A 22,635-nucleotide genomic window follows, 5' to 3' on the forward strand; every position below is an offset into this window, starting at 1 on the left:
CTCCCCTAATGATATGAAGGTTTTTTTTTAAGTTTGCAAAGGTTTAGTTGAAGTCTATCTTTGGCAGTCGCTGCTGTACTCGTGACTAATGATTAAATCAAATGGCAGCTGCTCTGGATATTTACATTACACAGATTAGCTTAGTAATTATTCTTTACAAATTACTGCTGTGACAGCGCTCAGTGAAAGCACTCCTTACACACGAGCATTCACATACACACACAAACATTGCCTTGTCTTTCTGCTGTCATTGAGCTGAGTGTACGAATTCAGTATCTTCCCCGGTATATTCTCAGAATGGGTCCTAAACTGAGTAGATGAGCTCAGGTTGGCTTTACGGCGTCTTTCCCACCGTACACGGAAGGATATTCCATTTCTTTAGTAATGAGGATGTGTAAATGCGTATGTGTTTGTATACAGTATTTAATGTAGATACTTCAGTTTACTTTGTAATATAATTGTAACTACATTGTGGGATGCATCTTATTTTTTTTGGCGTGTGCGTCTGCATGCGTGCGTCCGTGCGTGTGCGATGTTGGGGGGACAATGTCTTTTTCATGCCTTTGCAAGGCGCGGAGTGAGAGAGAGACTGTGTGGCGTGCTGCTTCTCACACAGGTATCTCACGGTACTTTTCCCTTTGTTTTACGAGGTCGAATTGCGATCTCGACACTCAACCCGGCACAGATGGAAAGCATACTCGGGAGCGGACCCGACTGGGTTCAAACCCGGGAACCTCCGTTCCAGAGTCCGGCGCTGATGTCATTGCACCACCAGCCGGCCCAAGGGCTGCATCATATTCTAATTCATGTGCAGTTTTAAGTTAGTTTTGTTGGTAATTGAAGACGGTATGTCCTGTGCCAAATAAAAAAGGAGCTCTTCACCCTCAGTAGGGGAGAGAGGCAGGGGCTGCCAGGAGTTCACACTGGACAACAAAAAGTACAGAGTTATGATTGTGTTTTCTGAGATATATCTTTTTGTAAATATTAGCTATTTTTGCAAGTTTGATTTTTGACCCATCGAATTAAAGACTCATGCACTAAAATGCTAAGTGACTGCAGGCATTTTTCTTCTAGTTGTAACCCACGTATCTAACATATGATGGCAGTGGTGGGATGGCCAGTGAAAAAGGAGTGTGTTTAACTCAGGGAAGTGTGGAATTGTGGTCCCAAGTCAGGAAACTCCCTGAGCTAAAAGTGAAGTAGATGCCTGGGAGGCAATGGAGACCTCAGAGGAGGAGGAACTTCAGCTCAAGACCATACTCAGGCCAGAAGAAGAAGGGCCTTCAAGCGGCACCGTCTCCGAATCCTCCCTGGAAAGTCTGTACCGAGACTTGTTTCTTTGCCCAGCAGAGGAGAGAGGATGCTTTTAGGAAGGAACTCCAAAGCCTGCAGAAGGGTCCCAAAATGTCTTCTATCAACAAGGTGACGATAATTGGAATCCATCTCCTCGGGTTCGACAGGATGGCCCAGATATGGCAATGGCCAGAGGAGGAACGAGCCTTCCAGCTCATGCCACTACTGACAGGTGAAGCTCTCAAAGCCTACACAGCATTGGATGAAGAGCAGTCCAACAACTCTCCTGACCCGAAGGAGGCGCTGCTCTCTAAATCTGGTATCTCGGCAGAAGCATCGCCAACGCTTCCATTCCAATATTTTACCACTAGGGGAATCACCTAGTGAGATGTATCATCATCTGAGGGGTCTTTACCACCAATGGATTTGACCACAGCAGAAATCCAAGGAAGAGGTTGGTGAGGCCATTGTTCTGGAGCAGCTGCTGCAGGTTCTTCTTCTGGCCACCAGAACATGGGTCTGAGAGCATGGGCCAGTGGATAGACTCACTGCGGCCCAACTTGCACTGCAGTACCTTAATGCCCACAAGGGGGCACTATCACGACCATCATTCTGAAGAAACAGATACTCCAACCCTCCAAGGAGCTTTGTGGAATTGGGAAGTAGGAGAAAAGAGGGCAAAGACCCTTTGATGGTTTCCTCTGAGACTTCTACTTGCTACCGTTGTCAGCAGCAAGGTCATAAGTCTTCTTTGTGTTCTCTCAAGAAGCCCAGATTCTCAGGTATGTGCTGTATACCAAGAGAAGGAGAATGTGACGATGAGGAAAATGACTGTAATGATTGGGAGTATGGTCATGGAAACCAAGCAGAATGTGAGGAGAAAGAGCCTGGTAAAGCTCTTTTAGATTCTGGTAGCTCACTGTCCTTTATTTAGAAAAATCATGCCCCTGCCTTTGGTGTTGACTGCTGTCACCGAACATCTGTCCAATGTGTCCATGGTGACTGGAAGTCTGAGCCACTGGCAGAACTCACTATTGGAGCTGTATGACCAAGTGGGGTTGCTGGAGAAACTATCAGTTGTCATGATCCTGGGGAGAGAGTTGTCTGTGTCCCATGAGTTACGGAGGAAGGGAAATAGCCAATCACATCGCTGGGTTAATCCAGGCGTAGATGGTGCTGTTTCATATTTTGGCATGACTCGTGCTAAAACCAAAGTCTCTGCCTCATTTGAATGCTAGTTTGTGCGAGGGAGGAACCAAAAGGCCTAGAAAGCCACACCAGCAATGGCATCGTGAGAAACATGCTGGCTGTCCTGCCTCTGTTGATATTTGTATAGTTGAAGTACTCATTGAGGATGGCTTGTAAGGTGCCTGGGAAAGTTGATCTTCCCATCTCGATGGCCTGTGGAGGGTGTTTGCTGATTTTCCACAGCTGTGCCAGCACAGACCGGGGTTGACAAAGATCCTAAAGCATTTCATCAGGATCAGAACTGACCAGGGTTCAGTCTGCCAAAAATGCAGACTGCCTGTCTCGGCGACCAAGCATCATCACTGCAAGAGAGGAGGGTGGTAGTGTGACAGAGAGCACTTGGTAATTGCACTCCTCATATACACACACGCACGCACGCCTGCCCGCCTTGTCATTCTGCTGTTGTTGCAGTGCGTGTACGCACTTCCATGTCTTCGCCACTATATTCCCATAATTGGTTCTGAACCAAGCTAATGTGCTCGGGTTGGCTTTCCAGTGCCTTTCCCACCACACACACTGGAATGTTCAATTTCTTCAGTAATGGGGATATGTAAATGTGTATATGTTGTGTGCATACTGAAATAAAACATTAATTTATTCTTGTGGAACATCCCATACTAATGGAGTAGGAGTTCTTATGGATGAAAACATGGCAAAAAGTGTTTTAGGACATTGGGCAATACCAGAAAGAGTGCTCCTTGTTAGATTCAGAGGACAACAATTTGATTTAGCAATTATATAGGTATATGCACCAACAACAGATGGAACAAATGAGGATATAGATAAATTCTATGAAGAGCTTGAACAAGCAAACAATGGATGCAAATCTCAAAATATTGTTATTGTCAAGGGAGATCTAAATGCTAAAGTAGGACAAGGTGCTGATGGAAATGCCATAGGAAAATTTGGATGAGGGGAAAGAAATGAAAGAGGTGAGAAATGGGTAGAATGGTGCAAGATGAATAATCAGGTCATTATGAATAGCAACTTTAAAAACCATCCAAAACGCTTGTGGACCTGGAAAAGTCCAGGTGATAACTCGAGAAATCAAATTGACTTTATCATTATAAACCAAAGACTTAGAAACTCAGTGACTCAATGCAAAACTTATCCAGGTGCAGACTATAATAGTGACCATAACCCAGTAGTATGTCATGTAAAAGTAAAACTTAAAAAGCTAAAGAAGCAAAAACCTGAACAATCCCTTGACTACTTGCAATTAATTAAATAAGAAAACTGAAGACAAAAATTTACAATTGAAGTAAGGAATAGATTTCAAAGTCTAGAAATAGAATCTGTTGAAGATGATAGCAATCATGTAGAAATGGAATTTAACTCTCTAAAGGATGCCTTGGTAGAATCAGCAAAGTCAGTGATTCCTAAAGAAGAAAGCACAAAGAATAAATGGATGACAGATGAAATCAAAAATCTAATTGAAGAAAGGAGACAGAAGAGAGCAAATCCTATGGAATATAAGTCCTTAGACAAAAAAGTTAAAAGCTTGTGTCAAAAAGCCAAAGAAGAATGGTTAAACCAGGAATGTGAGCAAATAGAAAAAATCCCTATTACTGATCCAAAAAGGTTACATCAACAAATCAAGAATATCACTGGTATAAAGCTCCTCTGTTCTTCAGGTGGATGTTTGAAAGCAAGGGACGGTACCATTATCATGGAAAAAGATGAGATTATGAAGAGATGGACTGAGTATATTCAGGAATTGTTGAAAGACGATCGAGGCGAAAAACCAAAAATTAAGAATAACATTGAAGGTCTATGTATTTTAAAATCTAAAGTTCGTAATGCAGTAAATAAGTTGAAGAAAGGAAAGGCAGCAGGTCCTGAAATGAATTATTAATAGAACAGATTATTGCCCTTGAAGATTATGGAATTGAAAAACTTACTGATTTAATCCATGACATGAGACTGGAATAATACCAGAAGAGGTGAAAATATCAGTATTTATCACTTATCTTAAGAAATCTGGAGCAATAGAATGTGAATGACATAGGACCATAAGTTTAATGAGTCATATCACCAAGATACTTCTAAGAATTTTAATGAGAAGAGCTAAAAGTAAGAGACAAGCTGAAATAGGTAAAGAACAATGTGGTTTTGTGAAAGACAAAAGTACAAGAAATGCAATATTGATGTTAAGGATACTATCAGAACGAAATATTGAAGTACAAAAAGATTTGTTTGTTTTATCGGCTACACAAAAGCATTTGATAATGTGAAGCACAATAAGTTGTTTGAAATATTACAGAAAACTCTAGATCTAGATCCGAAAGACCTCCGCCTAATCAGAAATCTGTACTGGGAACAAACTGCCGCTGTAAGAATAGAAGGAGAAGTGAGTCAGTTTGCGAAAATCAAGAGAGGCGTTAGACAAGGGTGTGTTTTCTCCCCTGATTTACTTAATGTGTACAGTGAAACAATATTACAAAAAATAAGAGACATCTTGGAAATCAAAGTTGGTGGTGAAAATATCAATAATTTCAGATGTGCAGATGACACTGTGTTCATTGCAAGTACGGAGGAAGAACTACAAAACCTAATTGATATAATTGTTGAAGAAAGTGCAAAAATGGGTCTATCTATCAATTGCAAAAAGGCAGAATGTATGGTGATATCCAAAAAGAAGGAGAATCCTATCTGCAGGCTGAGAATAAATGGGGAAGACCTAAAACAAGTACAGAACTTTTGCTACTTAGGAAGCTGGGTGACATCAGATGGCAGGTGCGACATGGACATCAAAAGAAGAATGGGGATGACAAAAGACACCTTTACGAGAATGAAGAGTAAACTGACCAATTGTTCGCCCATCATTGTTGTCAATGAAGACCTCAATACCATTGATGGTGTCGAGACTAGCACATGATTTGGATTTAAGTGAGGGAGAGTTGCACAGTGTCAGCCTCACTCTCTCTTCCCAATTCTCATCTAGATCCAGTGGCAAGACAGTTGAGACGGCTGGAGATGGAACTAGGCGCAGTGGATGACCAGGCCGTCTTCTGTGGCTTGTCGTGCTCTGCACGTTCCACGACACTTGCAGAGACTGCCTTCTTGACCATTGGACCTTCCATTGATCTCGTCTGCTCAATCCGCCAGAGACTGCCTTTGTGTGCTGGGATAGACATCTCCCTATCTCACTGAGGGGTTGAGATCCGTCGGCTACCCTCACCTGGTTTAGCCGGCTTGTCGAAGCCGGGGTGTGGCCCCTGTCACAAGCAAACAGCTACGAGGAGCCACAGGTGAGAGCTGAGTGCCAGGTGGGGACCAGAGGTGTACTAACTGCCTTGAAAGGGGCGCGACATGTTCCCCCACCTGCTATCCCTCCCTGACACCCCATACTGACCAATACTCAACTAGGCATGACAACCCGCCTCAGAATACTGAAATGTTATGTTTATCCAGTTATGCTATATGGCTCAGAATGTTGGACAATATCTAGTAACATGAGGAAACAAATTGTAGCAGCAGAAATGTGTTTTTTGAGGAGGATACAAAGAATATCATGGATGAAACGAATATCTAACGAGGATGTCATTAACAGCAAACACAACAAAGAGACATAATGTATGAAGTTATGAAAAGGCAACGTAACTTCATTGAATATGTGATTAGGAAAGAGGAGTTAGAATGCATGGTAATTATGGGAAAGATTGAAGGGAAGAAAGCAAGAGGAAGACAAAGACAAATGATGATGGAGACAGCAGCCAGAGAACTGGAAATGAATACCACTGAGTTGATCCAGTTGACCCAAAACAGGAGTGTGTGGGCCATGGCAGTCAAAGCTGAAACTGGGCATGGCACCTGATGATGATGATGATGATGATGATACTGTATTTAATATAGATGCTTCTGTATTTTGTAATATAATTGTAACTACATTGTGGGGCGCATTATATTCTAATTTATATCTAGTCTTAAGTTAACATCGTTGGTAATTAAAGATGGTATGTCCTAGTGCCTAAAGAATGGGAGCTCTTCACCCTCAGTAAGGGAGAGAGATGGGTGTTATCAGGAGTTCACACTGGACAACAACAAGTACGTAGCTATTGTGTTTGTTTTTGGTGGATATCCTTTTGTAAATATTAGCAGTTTTCACTATTTTCGCAAGTTTGATTTTTCATGCGTCAATAAGCACCCTTTTTCTAACGTGCTGAACAACTCCAGCCATTTTTCTTTGGTCATAATCTACGTACCTAACAACTGCCAATTGTGTTGACAGTTTGTAGCTTGTGTACATTTCTGTTTGTTCCTGTTCAATTTGTGATGCTTTTCTCCCATGCCTCATTGATGCCAGAGTGCTTGAGCACCAGAGCCAATATGTCCGTCTTTTTCTTTCTGTTCTGTGAGGCAGCATTCTTCCTTGAGTTTTAACTTGTAAGCTCCATATAAATGTGCTGCATGCAGTGAGGGATCTGTGAAATGCAAATCTCCCCCTGTTTTCACTTTCCTGTGTAAACCTTTCTTAGCGCCTTGAGTTAAACAGTGCCTCAAGATCTTGAGTAATAAAAGTTCAACTTTTGAGTCAATGACTGATGAAGAGGATGACCGGTGTATTCAACAACTTGCACTACATTTTAATAATGTGCTTGAAGATTATAATGTTATCATAAAGATCTACTTGATGAATCTGAGCTGCTGAGGTCATAAATAATTCATCTTTGAAATGCAGAGGTATGAGTTGTACAATGATTGGAGAAGTGTCTTTACCTTTTCGGAGTAGAGGTGTATGCGGTAGAGCTCCCTAAAGGTTTTACAGACGGGTGGCTAAAAGTTCTGAAAATTTTGTAGGAAGATTATCTAAAGGCAAATTTCTCTGCAGTATGGGAGGTTAGGGACGTGAACTAAAAAAAATCTTTCCATCTTTTATATCTTCCAGCAAGTAGAAATCTGAAGGTATACTTTATGATCCTGCATCCCATTCTCATTGAGGCCTCATGCCAATGGTTTTGTAAATCATTTGAAGCAAAGCTGATAAATTTTCCTCAAGAGAAAACATGTTAATTTTAATATCACATTATCTTTAGCTCAGCTGCATTGCTTTGAGGAATGTTAAGGAATGGAAATAAAGCTTTTCCCAGCATGCTGCTGTGACCCTGATACAGAATATACCGTGTGGCATGCGAGGGAGAAATAAATATTAACATGCACAGTTGGGTAAATTGGTTTTGCTTAATTGGAAATGGCGTTTAAGTTTGCACTGCGGTTAAAGCAGCTGTCTGTTCTCACAAAAGATAAAGTAGCAACTCTGAGCCATCTGTTCTCAATAGTCCAAATGTTACCTCCTTTACGGCTATGAGCCAATCAAGTATCATTAGCCACTTAGAGTAGTGGAAATAAATGTTATAATTTCCTTGACAATTCTAAAAAGGTGTATTGTACTTAGTGGTGGATATTCATTATACTCAATTACTTTATTGTCCACTATGACGAGATTGCTCATGCACTTGGTTTGTGATGACAGTAAAATTGTACGAAACACCCTGAACCTAGAGTTGGAGCATATGTCGAGGTCTATATTGCTGGCAGGGGAGAGGATATGATCTGCCAGAGTTCGTATAGTTTTCTTTGAAAGAGCTGTTAATGTGGCAGGAAAGGGATTGTCATCTTGCCCTGGCAGTGCGAGCATTCTACCTAAGCAGGGTGTCTTGTTTTCGTGTGAATTCTGCGGAAGCGACATCACCTTGGGAGAGATGAAGGTGTTGCTTTAGGTGTGCAGATTCCTGCAGGTCTTGATATTGTGAGATTTCCTTCGCCGCGAGTATTTCAATGTACCCTTTGGTGGGGTGGGAGGGGGGCAGCGGACAAGAACAGCCTCTTGAAGATCCTGAAACTCTTAGAGGTATTGGGTAGGGAAACACCTTTGTCACTGCTAAGTGCAGAGGATAGCCACTCTCTCAAGGAGCCAACCATGCTTCATGCATTCAGCACACATATGCCTGTTGTTGATGGCCTTGAGGTCTTTAAAGTACATAACGGCGGCTTCAGCACAGTAACATATTGGTTAGTGTTACACTGTTGCAGCAACAGTGACCATCGCTGTAAGGAGTTTGTACATTCTCGCCATGACCACATGGGTTTCTTCTGGGTGCTCTGGTTTCCTCCCACATTCCAAAGACACACGGGTTAGTTGGCTAATTGGTCACAAAGGTGTAATTGGACAGCAGGGGCTTCTTGGGCCGGAAGGGCCTGTTCATGTGCTGTATCTCTAAATAAAAAACAAAACTGTGTGTCAAGAATATACATGAATACATGATGTGCTGTGTGGACAACAAAGAAACATTAAAGCCATGTTGGGGTAAGGCAAGGTTGGCCACAACATTCACCTGCCATTGTTTTCTTCATTGATGCAGGTCAGAGCTGCACGTTCTTTGTTGATACACATCACAGATCATAGTATGGTACAATTCGCCCTGCAGTTTGAGAGGGAGAAGCTGAAGTCAGATGTATCAGTATTACATCGGAGTAAAGGGAGCTACAGAGGCATGAGAGCCAAGCTGGGTAGAGCTGATCGATATAGAGCAATAGTGAGGAAGTTGGCAAAGCAGCATTGGCTGGAGTTTTTGAGCGTAATTCGGAAGGTGCAGGCTTAGTTTATCCCAAAAAGAAGAAGTATTGTAAAGGATCGATGGAAAAAAAACTTTGATTGACAAGGGAAGTCAAAAACAGCAAGAAAACAAAAGAGAGCATAAAATATAGCAAAAATTAGTGGGAAGCTAGAGGATTGGGAAGCTTTCAACTGAAGGCAATTAATAGGCAATAAGGAGAGGAAAGATGGAACATGAAGATAAAGTAGCCAATAATATAAAAGCTTTTCTCAGATATATAAAGAATAAAAGAGCAACTAGAGTGGATATTGGACCACTGGATGCAGGGATGGTAATGGGGGACAAATATGTAGCGGATGAACTTAGTAAGTTCACTGTTGGAAGACACCAGCAGTATGCCAGGATTTCAAGGAAGTCGGAGCAAAAGTGAGTTCGTCACTATCACAAAGGAGAAGGTGCTAGAGAAGCTAGTTAGATTTTCGGAAAGGCCTGTTACAGGGTGCCGCACGTGAAGCTGCTGACAAGATAAGAGTGCATGGTGTTAAAGGGAAGATATCACCGTGGACAGAAGATAGGCTGACTGACAGAAGGCAGTGAGTGGGAATAAAGTGGGCCTTTCTGCTTAGCTGCCGGTGACTAGTGGTGTTTCGCAGGGGTTGCTGTTGGGACAGCTTCTTTTCATGTTGTACGTCAGTGTTTTGGATGATGAAGTTGACAGCTTTGTGGCCAAGTTTGCAGTCGATACAAAGGCAGGTGGAGGGACAGGTAGTGTTAAGGAAGCAGGAATAAAGGTGTAGACTATTTTCTAAATGGTGAGCAAATTCCCCGGAGTTATTATTTCAGAGGACATGTCCTAGACCCAGCACATAAGTGCAATTATGAAGAAAGCACGGTTGCGCCATTACTTCCTTAGGAGTTTGTGAAGATTTGGCATGACATATAAAACTTCGGCAAACTTCTATAGATGTGTTGTGGTGAATATATTAACTGGCTACATCACAGCCTGGTATGGAAATACCAATGCCCTTGGACGGAAAATCCTACACAAAGTAGTGGATACGGCGCCGTCCATCACGATGAAGCCCTCCCCGCCATTGAGTACATCTACATGAAGAGTTGTCACAGAAAAGCAGCATCCACCATCAGAGACTCCCAACACCCAGGACATGCTCTCTTCTTACTGCTGCCTTCAGGAAGAACGTACAGGAGCCTCAGGACTCGCACCACCAGGTTTAGGAATAGTTATTACCCCTCAAGCACCAGATTCTTGAACCAAAGGGGATAACTGCATTCAACTTCACTTTGCCCATCACTGAAATATTCCCACAACCTATGAACTCACGTTCAAGGACTCTTCATCTCATGTTCTCTACTTATTGCTTATTTATTTATTATTATCATTTCTTTCTTTTTGTGTTTGCACAGTCTGTTGTCTTTTGCACGTTGGTTGGTGTGGTCTTTCATTTATTTTATTATGGTTATTATTCTATTATGTATTTATGGAGCATGCCTACAAGGAAATGAATCTCAGGGTGAGATCTATGTACTTTGACAATAAATTTACTTTGAACTTTTGAACTGAGAAATTCAGGATCAGGTGCAAAGGAGCTTGGGAGACCTAGTGTAGCAATCTTGCAACAATATCATAAGAACAAAGTAGTCTAGATCTAGGAATTTGACAAGGGCATCATGTAAAACGATATATTCCAGGTTCCAGAACTGCATCATGACAAGGGAGGTAGGCCTGCTCCGGATACCTAGGAACAGCACACTGAAAGTGGATTCAGTCTCGTTCCACAAATCTGTGAACAGCAGCACTTCAAATCCAGAAATCTGGAAACAGCATCATGAAGAATGAAGCACTCCAGCTGTGAGAATGCAAGAGCAGCGTCTTCAACATCTCTTTTGTGGGGATCTGGCAACAAAGATCACGAAGAAATCTCAAACGTCAATTAAATGGATCATCATCCCCACAACATAAATCAACAGTGGGGTGGATCAAGAACCAAACTTTAGCCTCGGATGAATGCAGCAATTCACACAAGCGTGATGGAATAAAGAAATGAGCTGTGATGTGACTTCAGACGATGTATTTTATCATGAATTGAATTGACTCCTTACATCCTTCACATACATAAGGAGTAAAAATCTTTACATTGCATCTCTGTCTAAATGTTCAGTTTATAGTAACTTGTAATAGATTGACTGTCCTGTTGGACATACTATATAGCATAGAAATACAAATGTATCAGCATGAATTAATCAGTCTGATGGCCTGGTGGAAGAAGCTGACCCGGAGCCTGTTGGTCCTGGCTTTTATGCTATGGTTCCGTTTCCCGGGTGGTAGCAGCTGGAACAGTTTGTGGTTGGGGTGACTCGAGCCCTTTGGGCCCATTTTATACACCTGTCTCTGTAATTGTCCTGAATAGTGGGAAGTTCCCATCTACAGATGCACTGGGCTGTCCGCACCACTCTCTGCAGAGTCCTGTGATTGAGAGAAATACAGTTCCCATACCAGGCAGTGATGTTCCCCTGTAGAAAGTCCTTCCGATCTGTGGAGGCTCATGCCAAACTTCTTCAACTGTCTGAGGTGAAAGAGCCGTTGTTGTGCTTTTCTCACCACCCAGCCAGTATGTACGGACCATGTGAAATCATCGGTGTATGCCGAGGAACTTAAAAGCTGTTCATCCTCTCAACACTGGATCCATTGATGTCAATAGGTATTAGCCTGTCTCACTTCCTCCTGTAGTCCACAACTAACTCCTTTGTTTTTGCGACATTGAGGGAGAGGTTGTTTTCTTGACACCACTGTGGCAGGGTGATGACTTCTTTTCTGTAGGCTGCCTCATTATTATTTGAGATTAAGCCAATCAATGTAGTGTCGTCAACAAGTTTAATTAGCAGATTGGAGCTGAGGGTGACGACACAGTCATAAGTATACAGAGAGTAAAGGAGGGGGCTTAGGATACAGCCCTGAGGGGCACTTGTGTTGAGAGTCAGAGGTGAGGGAGCCCACTCTTACCACCTGCTGGCGATCTGACAGGAAGTCCAGGATCCAACTGCAAAAGGCAGGGTGAAAGCCAAGGTCTCTGAGCTTCTTGTCGAGCCTGGAGGGAATTATGGTGTTGAATGTTGAACTGTAGTCCAAGAACAGCATTCTCACAAAAGCATCCTTCTTCTCCAGACGTGTAAGGGTGGTGTATAGAGCTGTGGCTATTGCTTCATCTATCGATCGGTTATGTGGTAGGTGAATTGTAGGGGATCCAGTGTGGGTGGTAGCATGCTGCAGATGTAGTCCCCGACCAGCCTCTCAAAGCATTTGCTTATTATTATAACATAGAAAAGGATTAAATATTGCATCTATCATTGTGTACAGTGTTTGAAGCACTACACAACACAAAGTACACAACAGTTTGCCCATCATGTTCACCTCAAGTTTTTGAAAGAGCTGTTCAATTACTGAATATACCCTAGCTTAAGTATGACTGAGTATCAAGAGTAAATGGAGAAGTACTTCAACATAAATTGTTGGAAAACAAGGTTGAAGATGAAGTTCTGAAACAGAAATGTTTCCTCCAGCAAATGATTTTTTTTAGTGAAGTTGCCCTTTGTGAAAATTGTTCATTTTTTAAAAGTGCTGCCATTTCACAGCTACCTAATCTCAAATGGCACTGCTGTTCTTGTGGAGTGAGTTGACATGTAGCAAAATAGTTTGTGTGAGACAGAATAAAGCACTAAAATAAAAGCATCCTGGTCCAGATTAAAATTAGGGCTGTTCTATTTCAGCCACGTGATTTTATTTATGCACTTTACGGAATCTTACCCTTTTTAGAATACCTTGTAATCTTGTTTTCATTCAATCTGTTTTGAAAGTGGCAAACCAAACCTGCCATGGTTCAAGAGCATCTTCATTTCTCTTCCACAGTCTCACCAAAACCCCACAGATTCCAGCAAAGAATTGAAGAATGGGAAAGAAGTTCTTTTTTAAAAAATATATCAGTTGCATATTTTATTGTCTTTATTTTAACATCCTAGCACATGTTAATAATGCAAGGTATGCATGAAATATTACCAAAAAATTAAGAGGCAAAAGTAGGAAATCACCACTGATCTTTTATCTGAGCACCTCTAATATCCAAAATGATGTTGAATTACTGAATGTACATACTGTGGGTGCCTCCACAGAATTCCCTTGGCTAGAGAATTCCAAAGATGAGTCATTTCCTCAGTTGAATGGCAAAGTGCTTAATATCAGGCTTTGAGCTTTGTTTCTGCACACCCCCCAACTAGATGAAACACTCTCTTGGTATCTCCCTCTCAAGCCATGTGTAACAGTTCTTTATATTTCAAGGAGGTGACCCTTCACTCTTCATTCTTCTGTTAGCTCAATCTACCTATTTTCATTGGACCTAACATAACATCTCAGCAGTCAATCTTGTGAACTTTTGCCTCCCACCCCCATACCATTAAATATAGTTGTATTCTTTTGTTCATTTGCTCAACACGATATTCTCTGCCTATACATAATATTCCAGATGCAGTAGTACAATGGAATGTGTTACCTGCAGCAAGCTGTTTTAATTCATATAATCAGATGCCCTTGCAATGCAGGCCAATGTACTGTCCTCCTAGTTGTGCAATTGGATCCCGGATTTCTTCACTTGCAAGATCCCAGTCAGTTCGGATTGGCAACATCTCCTCCACAATCTCCACCAGCCACAGTTGCACCACAAGGCTGTGTGCTTAGCCTCCTGTTCTTCTCTCTTTATGCTTACGACTGTGTGGCTAAGCCTAGCTCCAATACCATATTTAAATTAACTGACACCACCACGATCATAGGCCAAATGAAAGGTGGTGATATATCAGCATATAGGAGGGAGACTGAAAATCTGGCTGAATGGTGCCACAACATCAACCTCTCACTCAATGTCAGCAAGACCAAGGAGCTGATTGTTGACTTCAGGAGGAGGAATCCAGAAGTCCATGAGCCAGTCCTCATCGGGGCATCAGGGCTGGAGGGGGTCAGCAACTCTAAATTCCTCGGTGTTATCACTTCCGAGGGTCTGTCCTGGGACCAGCACATAAGTGCAATTACAAAAAAAGCACGACAGTGCCTGTACTTCCTTAGGACTTTGTGAAGATTTGGCAAGACATCTATAACTTTAACAAACTTCGGTAGATGTGTATTAGAGAATACATTGCCTGCATCACAGCCCGGTAAGGAAACTACAATGCCCTTGAATGGAGAATCCTGCAAAAGTAATGGATATGGTGCAGTCCATCACAGGTAAAGCCATTGAGCACATCTACATAGAGCATTGTCACAGGAATGCAGCATCCATCGTCAGGGAACCCCTCTACTCAAATCATGCTTTCTTCTCTCTGCTGCCAACAGGAAAAAGGTACAGGAGCCTCAGGACTTGAACCACCGGGTTCAGGAATAGATATTACCCCTAAACCATCAGGCTCCTGAACCAGAGGCAATAACTCCTCTCAAACTCACTTGTCCCATCTCTCTACTGTTTCTACAATCTGTGGGGTCACTTTCAAGGAATCTTCATCTCATCTTATTTATTTTTTATTTTTTCTTTCTTTTTGTGTTTGCACTATTATCATCTCTTGCATAGTGGTTGTCCGCCCTGTTGGTGCAGTCTTTCAGTGATTCCGTTATGATTATTGGAGTTATTCGGTACGTATATCCATTCTCAGGGTTGTATATGGTGATATGTATGTACTTTGATAATAAAATTACTTTGAACTTTGCTTTCTAAGGCTGTGTAATAAGACTATAAGACACAGGAACAGTATGAGGACATTCAGCCCATTCACTCTGTTCTGCCATTCAATCCTGGCTGATCCTCAGGTTCTTGTGAGCATGCCTAACTTCCTGTGCATAGAACATGGATTATGCTTAAGTTAACTAATATTAATCCTTTTTTCATTGTGTATATTAATACATGTAGTTTGTTTCCAAATAGCTGACTAAATTTTGTTTGTTATTAGCCACTTAAGAGGCTTACGTGAATCTTTTCTGCAAACTAATTAGCAGCAACATATTAATATTTTATTTTTCTGTCTTATCTATTCAAGGTGTCAAACAATAATAGATAAACCAGCTGTAAAGTGGGTAATGAAATGAGGCCACTCTGAGTCCGGTTGCTTCTGATATGATTTTTGTTTGCAGTGTGTGACCTATATCTTTGCTAATCACAGCACATAAGAAACCTGGTTGTAACTCCAAGTGTGATAATTGGATGCCCTGATTAAATGTGGAGCGGAGAGGGGAAATGGGTGGAATGAGTTGAAAATAGAAACTTCTTGTAGGTGGTTTAATATTTTTGTTGCTGCTGTGTCTTGAATTTGCTGCTACAGAAAGCAACTGAAGTTGTCAATGTGAGATTTCTACTGAAGAAATCCTATATCAAAACTGGAAACATTTGCACAGAATATGTGCACTTAATAATATAATGGAACTACAATATTCACCCTTTAGAAATGGGCTTCATAATGTTTTAAGAAAGAAGGGGTTCGAGACACCTCAAAAAAACTAATGGTGCTACACAAACAGTAATTTCAAAATTTGAATAAGTAGAAGGTTCTATGGATCACAAGTAAAATATCAATGAGTACTGGTAAGTATTTAAAATATTTTTGCCTCTAATTGAGACTTTTTCTTGAATATGCTTTTAAATTATTTGATGTACTGTTATTAATTTCATATGAACAAATACTAAAGCTGGAAAATTAGTAGCAGTTAATTTCTGATATAAACCTTCAGCATTTTCGGTTATTGGTGATTTGGTTTTATCTTTGGTTTGAAATGTAGAGATTCATTGTTAATTGTGAAGAGATTGTGAGGTGAGATCATTTGCACACAGTGCTAATTTCTAATTACAGAACAGTAACAGAATTCAGCATGGCACTTTGTTCTGTCCCTTTCTGTGCAGTTTATAATCTAATATGTAGTCATTATTTAAAACTTGTTTCTTCATTTTCCCTTCTGTTTACTCTGGTTCTGTCATTTAAATAATGCTGTCCGTCAAGAATTGTGCACTGTTTGAAAGATCTGACAAACATGGAATAAGACATTTCTTTCAGAAACATGGTTAACTAAATTGGTAAGCTGGTTTATTGACTTATTATTTTCACATTACTGAGGTTCAGTGAGAAACTTCGTTTTGCATGCCATCCGTGCAGATCATTTGATCACATCATTGCATTGAGGTAGTACAAGGGAAAGCAATAGCAAAGTGCAGAATATTGCAACAGAGTAAGTGCAGTACAGGCAGACAAAAGGTGCAAGGCTGTGACAAAGTATATTGTGAGGTCAAGAGTCTATCTTATCATACTTGGGAATTGTTTAGTAGTTGTATAATAGCCGGTCAGAACCTGTTCTTGAGACCAGTGGTGTGTGCTTTCAAGCTTTTGTATCTCCCGCCTGATTGGCAGGGAGTGGTGGGAGAGAACAGACAATGTCTGAGGTGGGTGCGGTCTTCGGTTGCGTTGGCCACTTTACCAGGTAGCAAGAAGTATAGACAGAGTCCATGGAAGGATGACTAGTTTCTGTGATGTGCTGAGCTGTGTCCAGAGTTATCTGCATTTTCTTCCAGTCTTGGGCAGAGCTATCAAGCCTTGATGCATTCTGATAGGATGATTTCTGTGGTGCATCGATAAAAGTTAGTGAAGGTTAAACTGATCTAAGCCTCGGAATTTATATTTGGCCTCTTTATTACTTGTACTAATTAGTTTTACATGGGATTTGTTATTTTGTCAATTGTCACATTTGATTTAAAGGCGTCGGTGTATGTCTTACCGCTGAGAATTTTCCACACAGGAATTAAATCACTATCTTTACAGCATTTAGTTTTCCATTCCATCTTTCAAATTAATGTCTGGATCTAACAGATTTCCAGGTACTCTTATCAGCAATGATGAGTTTGTTCAAAAGGATTTATAATCATGAGCAACGTGCACTAAATGTTAGAGGAACTCAGCAGGTCAGGCAGCATGTCTGGAAATGAATGGACAGTCGATGTTTTGGGCAGAGTCTCTTCTGCAGGACTGGAAAGGAAGAGGCAAGATGCCAGAAAAAGAAATGTTTATTCATTTCTATAGATGTTGCTGTCCTGCTGAGTTCCTCCAGCATTTTGTGTGTGTTTTTCTGGATTTCCAGCATCTGCAGAATCTCTTGTATTAATAATGATGAATGGTTTCTGTTTATTAAGAGCACAAGATGGTCTAACTTGCAATCATTGATAGATGATTCTGTTCTAATTCACTGTTGTACCTAAGTAGAACAACGCTGAATTAATGCAGTGGCTGTTTGCGTAAGTGTAAAAGCCAGAATGATATCTTAGAATGATTGGCTTGTAGTGGTGATTCACAAATTAAACTGTTATCTTAGATTAGTGGTTTTGTCTATCACTTAACATTAACAATTGCTTTTATTTGTAAGGGGTTTTTTGATGTGCTTATTCATTACTTAGGTAGTAAATGTAAAAGAAATACATTAAGATTTAAGAAACCTTTTTTTTTAACCAGAATACAGCAGATTTGAAGCCAAAATCCATGACTTGCGGGAGCAGATGATGAACAGCAGTATCAGCTCAGGATCAGGGTCACTGCGTACCAGCCAGAAGCGGTCCCTCTATGTCAGGTAAAAACAAATCACTGACAATTTAACAGTAGGCCTTTGCATCTCGTGCTCTTCTTGCTACAAATTATTTTGTGCTGCTGCACAGTTCCCAAATCTCTTTAATCCTCAGTGCATGGAGTATTTAGATAATTTGACATCTGCAGATGTCATACACTTAAAGTAGAGGTCCTGCTTCAAATCAGTTCAGATTTATTCATGTAATCTTTCTAGTCTTACGGTCCTTTTAGTGGTACCCCATTGATAATGAATTTTTCATTTTACCCTGTGAAATTGTATACCCTTTACGGAAACGCTTCATGAAAAGATTTATCGTGATCATCGACTTGTTAGTATACTGTTAGTATTGAGTTTTATATGAGACGAAGTATTAAAAGTCTCATTTTAGAATCAGTTCCTGATTTTGAGAAGAAATTTGTCACAAATTTAACGGCTGCAGTAATGGCTTTAAATTTAAAGCCCCTGGTCTTCAGTGTAACCCGCAAGTGATTAATATTTTCCTAAAACACCCTAATTAAGTCATTTCTTCGGCAGTTTGAACGGGACACGACTGCGCAAGCGCATGAAGGTCGGCCTGTAAGACAGCGGGAGAGTTTAAAAAGGGAACAGATTGAGAAGGAGAAGGTCATTTCTTTGGCAGTTTGAACGGGGCACGACTGCGCAAGCGCGTGAAGGTCGGCCTGTGAGACAGCGGGAGAGTTTAAAAAGCGAGCAGATTAACGGAGTGGGCGACGGAATAGTGGGAGACAGAGTAGGAAGGCTTTGGCTCGAGAGGCTTCGGCAAGCAGAGGCTCAGGATGAGCTTGCTCCCAGTGAGGTAAGGCTGGGTAAGTTCCTTCAATTAATCTAATTAGATTAGGAGTAGGTAATGGAGGCAGCAGTTAGGGCAGTACAGTGCTCCGTTTGCAGTATATGGGAAGTCAGGGACAGCACAATTGTCCCTGATTACTACACCTATAAAAGGTGCATCCAGCTGCAGCTCCTGACAAACCAAGTTAGGGAACTGGAGCTGGAGCTGGATGAACTTCGGATCATTCGTGAGGCAGAGGCAGAAATAGAGAGGAGTTACAGGGAGATAGTCACCCCTAAGAGTCAGGAGATAGGTAGCTGGGTGACTGTCAGGAGAGGGAAGGGGAATAGACAGAATAAGCAGAGCACCCCTGTGGCCGTTCCCATCAACAATAAGTATATCGTTTCGGATACCGTTGGTGGGGACGACCTACCAGGGACAAGTTGCAGTGGTCGTGTCTCTGGCACCGAGACTGGACCCTCAGCCCAGAAAGGAAGGAGGGAAAAGAGGAGAGCAGTAGTGATAGGGGATTTGATAGTTAGGGGGACAGATAAGAGGTTCTGTGGGAGAGATCAAGAATCTCGGATGGTCTGTTGCCTTCCTGGCGCCAGGGTCCACCAAATCTCGGATGGAGTTCTCAGTATTCTCTAGAGGAAGGGTGAGCAGCCAGATGTCGTGGTCCATGTAGGGACCAATGACATGGATAGGAAGAAGGAGGAGGTCCTGCAAAGAGAGTTTAGGGAGTTTGGTGCAAAGTTGAAGGACCTCCAGGGTTGCAGTCTCAGGATTGCTACCCGTGTCACGTGCTAGTGAGGCTAGAAATAGGAAGATAATGCAGCTGAATACGTGGCTAAGGTGCAGGAGGGAGGGCTTCACGTTTCTGGACAGTTGGGCCTTGTTCCAGGGATGGTGGGGCCTGTTCTGACGGGACGGGTTGCACCTGAACTGGAGAGGGACCAACATCCTTGCGGGAAGGTTTGCAAGTGCTGCTCCGGGGAGGTGGGGGTTTAAACTAGATTTGCAGGGGGAGGGGAACCAGGATGTTAGAGCAGATAGTGAGGCGGAGGAGGATAAAGGTCATGCGAGAACTGCAAGTATAGTGCATGGAGTAAAGCCAGATCTAACATATAAAGAGGCTTTCAGGAAAGAGAAGCAGAATAAAGGGTGTAAAGACAGTAAGCTAGAAGGGCTAAAGTGCGTGTACTTCAATGCAAGAAGCATCAGGAACAAAGGTGATGAACTGAGAGCTTGGATACATACATGGAATTATGATGTGGTGGCCATTACAGAGACTTGGCTGGCACCAGGGCAGGAATGGATTCTCAATATTCCTGGATTTCAGTGCTTTAAAAGGGATAGGGAGGGGGGGAAGGGGAGGAGGGGTGGCATTACTGGTCAGGGAGACTATTACAGCTACAGAAAGGGTGGGTAATGTAGCAGGTTCCTCTTTTGAGTCAGTATGGGTAGAAGTCAGGAACTGGAAGGGAGCAGTTATTCTATTCGGAGTATTCTGTAGACCCCCTGGTAGCAGCAGAGATACTGAGGAGCAGATTGGGAGGCAGAATTTGGAAAGGTGCAAAAATAATACGGTTGTTATCATGGGTGACTTTAACTTCCCTAATATTGATTGGCACCTGATTAGTTCCAATGGTTGAGACGGGGCAGAGTTTGCTAAGTGTGTCCAGGATGGATTCCTGTCACAGTATGTGGACAGGCTGACTAGGGGGAATGCCATACTAGAGCTAGTATTAGGTAATGAACCAGGTCAGGTCACAGATCTCTAGGTGGGTGAGCATCTGGGGGACAGTGACCACTGCTCCCTGGCCTTTAACATTATCATGGAAAAGGATAGAATTAGAGAGGACAGGAAATTTTTTAATTGGGGAAGGGCGAATTATGAGGCTATAAGGCTAGAACTTGCAGATGTGAATTGGGATGATGTTTTTGCAGGGAAATGTACTATGGACATGTGGTTGATGTTTAAGGATCTCTTGCAGGATATTAGGGATAAGTTTGTCCTGGTGAGGAAGATAAACAATGGTAGGGTGAAGGAACCTGTCTTGTCTCCCTTTCTCTTCACCATTTACACCTCGGACTTCAACTACTGCACAGAGTCTTGTCATCTTCAGAAGTTTTCGGATGACTCTGCCATAGTTGGATGCATCAGCAAGGGAAATGAGGCTGAGTACAGGGCTACGGTAGGAAACTTTGTCACATGGCATGAGCGGAATTATCTGCAGCTTAATGTGAAAAAGACTAAGGAGCTGGTGGTAGACCTGAGGAGAGCTAAGGTACCGGTGACCTCTGTTTCCATCCGGGGGTCAGTGTGGACATGGTGGAGGATTACAAATACCTGGGGATACGAATTGACAATAAACTGGACTGGTCAAAGAACACTGAGGCTGTCTACAAGAAGGGTTAGAGTTGTCTCTATTTCCTGAGGAGACTGAGGTCCTTTAACATCTGCCGGACGATGCTGAGGATGTTCTACGAGTCTGTGGTGGCCAGTGCTATCATGTTTGCTGTTGTGTGCTGGGGCAGCAGGCTGAGGGTAGCAGACACCAACAGAATCAACAAACTCATTCGTAAGGCCAGTGATGTTGTGGGGATGGAACTGGACTCTCTGACGATGGTGTCTGAAAAGAGGATGCTGTCTAAGTTGCATGTCATCTGACTATGTGACAAGTGAGGTGGATAATCTAGTCAGGTGGAAGAAGGCAGCATAAATGAGGTTTAGGAAGCAAGGATTAGATGGGTCTATTGAGGAATATAGGGTAGCAAGAAAGGAGCTTAAGAAGGGGCTGAGGAGAGCAAGAAGGGGGCATGAGAAGGCCTTGGCAAGTAGGGTAAAGGAAAACCCCAAGGCATTCTTCAATTATGTGAAGAACAAAAGGATGACAGGAGTGAAGATAGGACCGATTAGAGATAAAGGTGGGAAGATGTGCCTGGAGGCTGTGAAATGAGCGAGGTCCTCAATGAATACTTCTCTTCGGTATTCACCAATGAGAGGGAACTTGATGCCAGTGAGGACAATATGAGTGAGGTTGATGTTCTGGAGCATGTTGATATTAAGGGAGATGAGGTGTTGGAGTTTTTAAAATACATTAGGACGGATAAGACCCCGGGGCCTGACGGAATATTCCCCAGTCTCCTCCATTGGCGAGGGAAGAGATTGCTGAACCTCTGGCTAGGATCTTTATGTCCTTGTTGTCCACGGGAATGGTACCGGAGGACTGGAGGGAGACGAATGTTGTCCCCTTGTTCAAAAAAGGTAGTAGGGATAGTCCGGGTAATTATAGACCAGTGAGCCTTATGCCTGTGGTGGGAAAGCTGTTGGAAAAGATTCTTCAAGATAGGATTTATGGGCATTTTGAGAGTCATGGTCTGATCAGGGACAGTCAGCATGGCTTTGTGAAGGGCAGATCATGTCTAACAACCCTGATAGAGTTCTTTGAGGAGATGACTAGGCATAAGAATGAGGGTAGTGCAGTGGATGTGATCTACATGGACTTATTCAGAAAGTCAGAAGGCATGGGATCCAGGGAAGTTTGGCCAGGTGGATTCAGAATTGGCTTGCCTGCAGAAAGCAGAGGGTCGTGGTGGAGGGCGTACATTCGGATTGGAGGGTCGTGACTATTGGTGTCCCACAAGGATTGGTTCTGGGACCTCTACTTTTCGTGATTTTTATTAATGACCTGGATGTGGGGGTAGAAGGGTGGGTTGGCAAGTTTGCAGATGACACAAAGATTGGTGGTGGTGTGGATAGTGTAGAGGATTGTTGAAGATTGCAGAGAGACATTGAAGTGGGCTGAGAAGGGGCAGATGGAGTTCAACCCAGAGAAGTGTGAGGTGGTACACTTTGGAAGGACAAGCTCCAAGGCAGAGTACAAAGTAAGTGGCAGGATACTTGGTAGTGTGGAGGAGCAGAGGGATCCCTGAAAGTTGCCTCACAGGAAGATAGGGTAGTTAAGAAAGCTTATGGGGTGTTAGCTTTCATAATTCAAGGAATAGAGTGTAAGAGTCGCGAGGTAATGATTCAGTTCTATAAAACTCTGGTTAGGCCACACTTGGAGTACTGTGTCCAGTTCTGGTCA

General features: G+C 42.4%; 1 protein-coding gene across 16 annotated transcripts in view; it reads left to right on the forward strand.

Annotated features, from left to right (window-relative positions):
* The window catches only part of dlg1b (discs large MAGUK scaffold protein 1b), a 489,566-nt gene that overhangs the window by 406,409 nt on the left and 60,522 nt on the right, over nt 1-22,635 (forward strand). For all 16 annotated transcript variants that reach the window (XM_063045530.1, XM_063045518.1, XM_063045519.1 and 13 more), the window contains one exon: nt 17,640-17,754. In XM_063045530.1, the coding sequence (XP_062901600.1) occupies nt 17,640-17,754 (115 nt within the window). The remainder of the gene's footprint in view (nt 1-17,639; nt 17,755-22,635) is intronic.

The sequence above is a fragment of the Mobula hypostoma genome, chromosome 4 (genome assembly GCF_963921235.1).
Source record: "Mobula hypostoma chromosome 4, sMobHyp1.1, whole genome shotgun sequence".
In the NCBI taxonomy this organism is placed as follows: Eukaryota; Metazoa; Chordata; class Chondrichthyes; order Myliobatiformes; family Myliobatidae; genus Mobula; species Mobula hypostoma.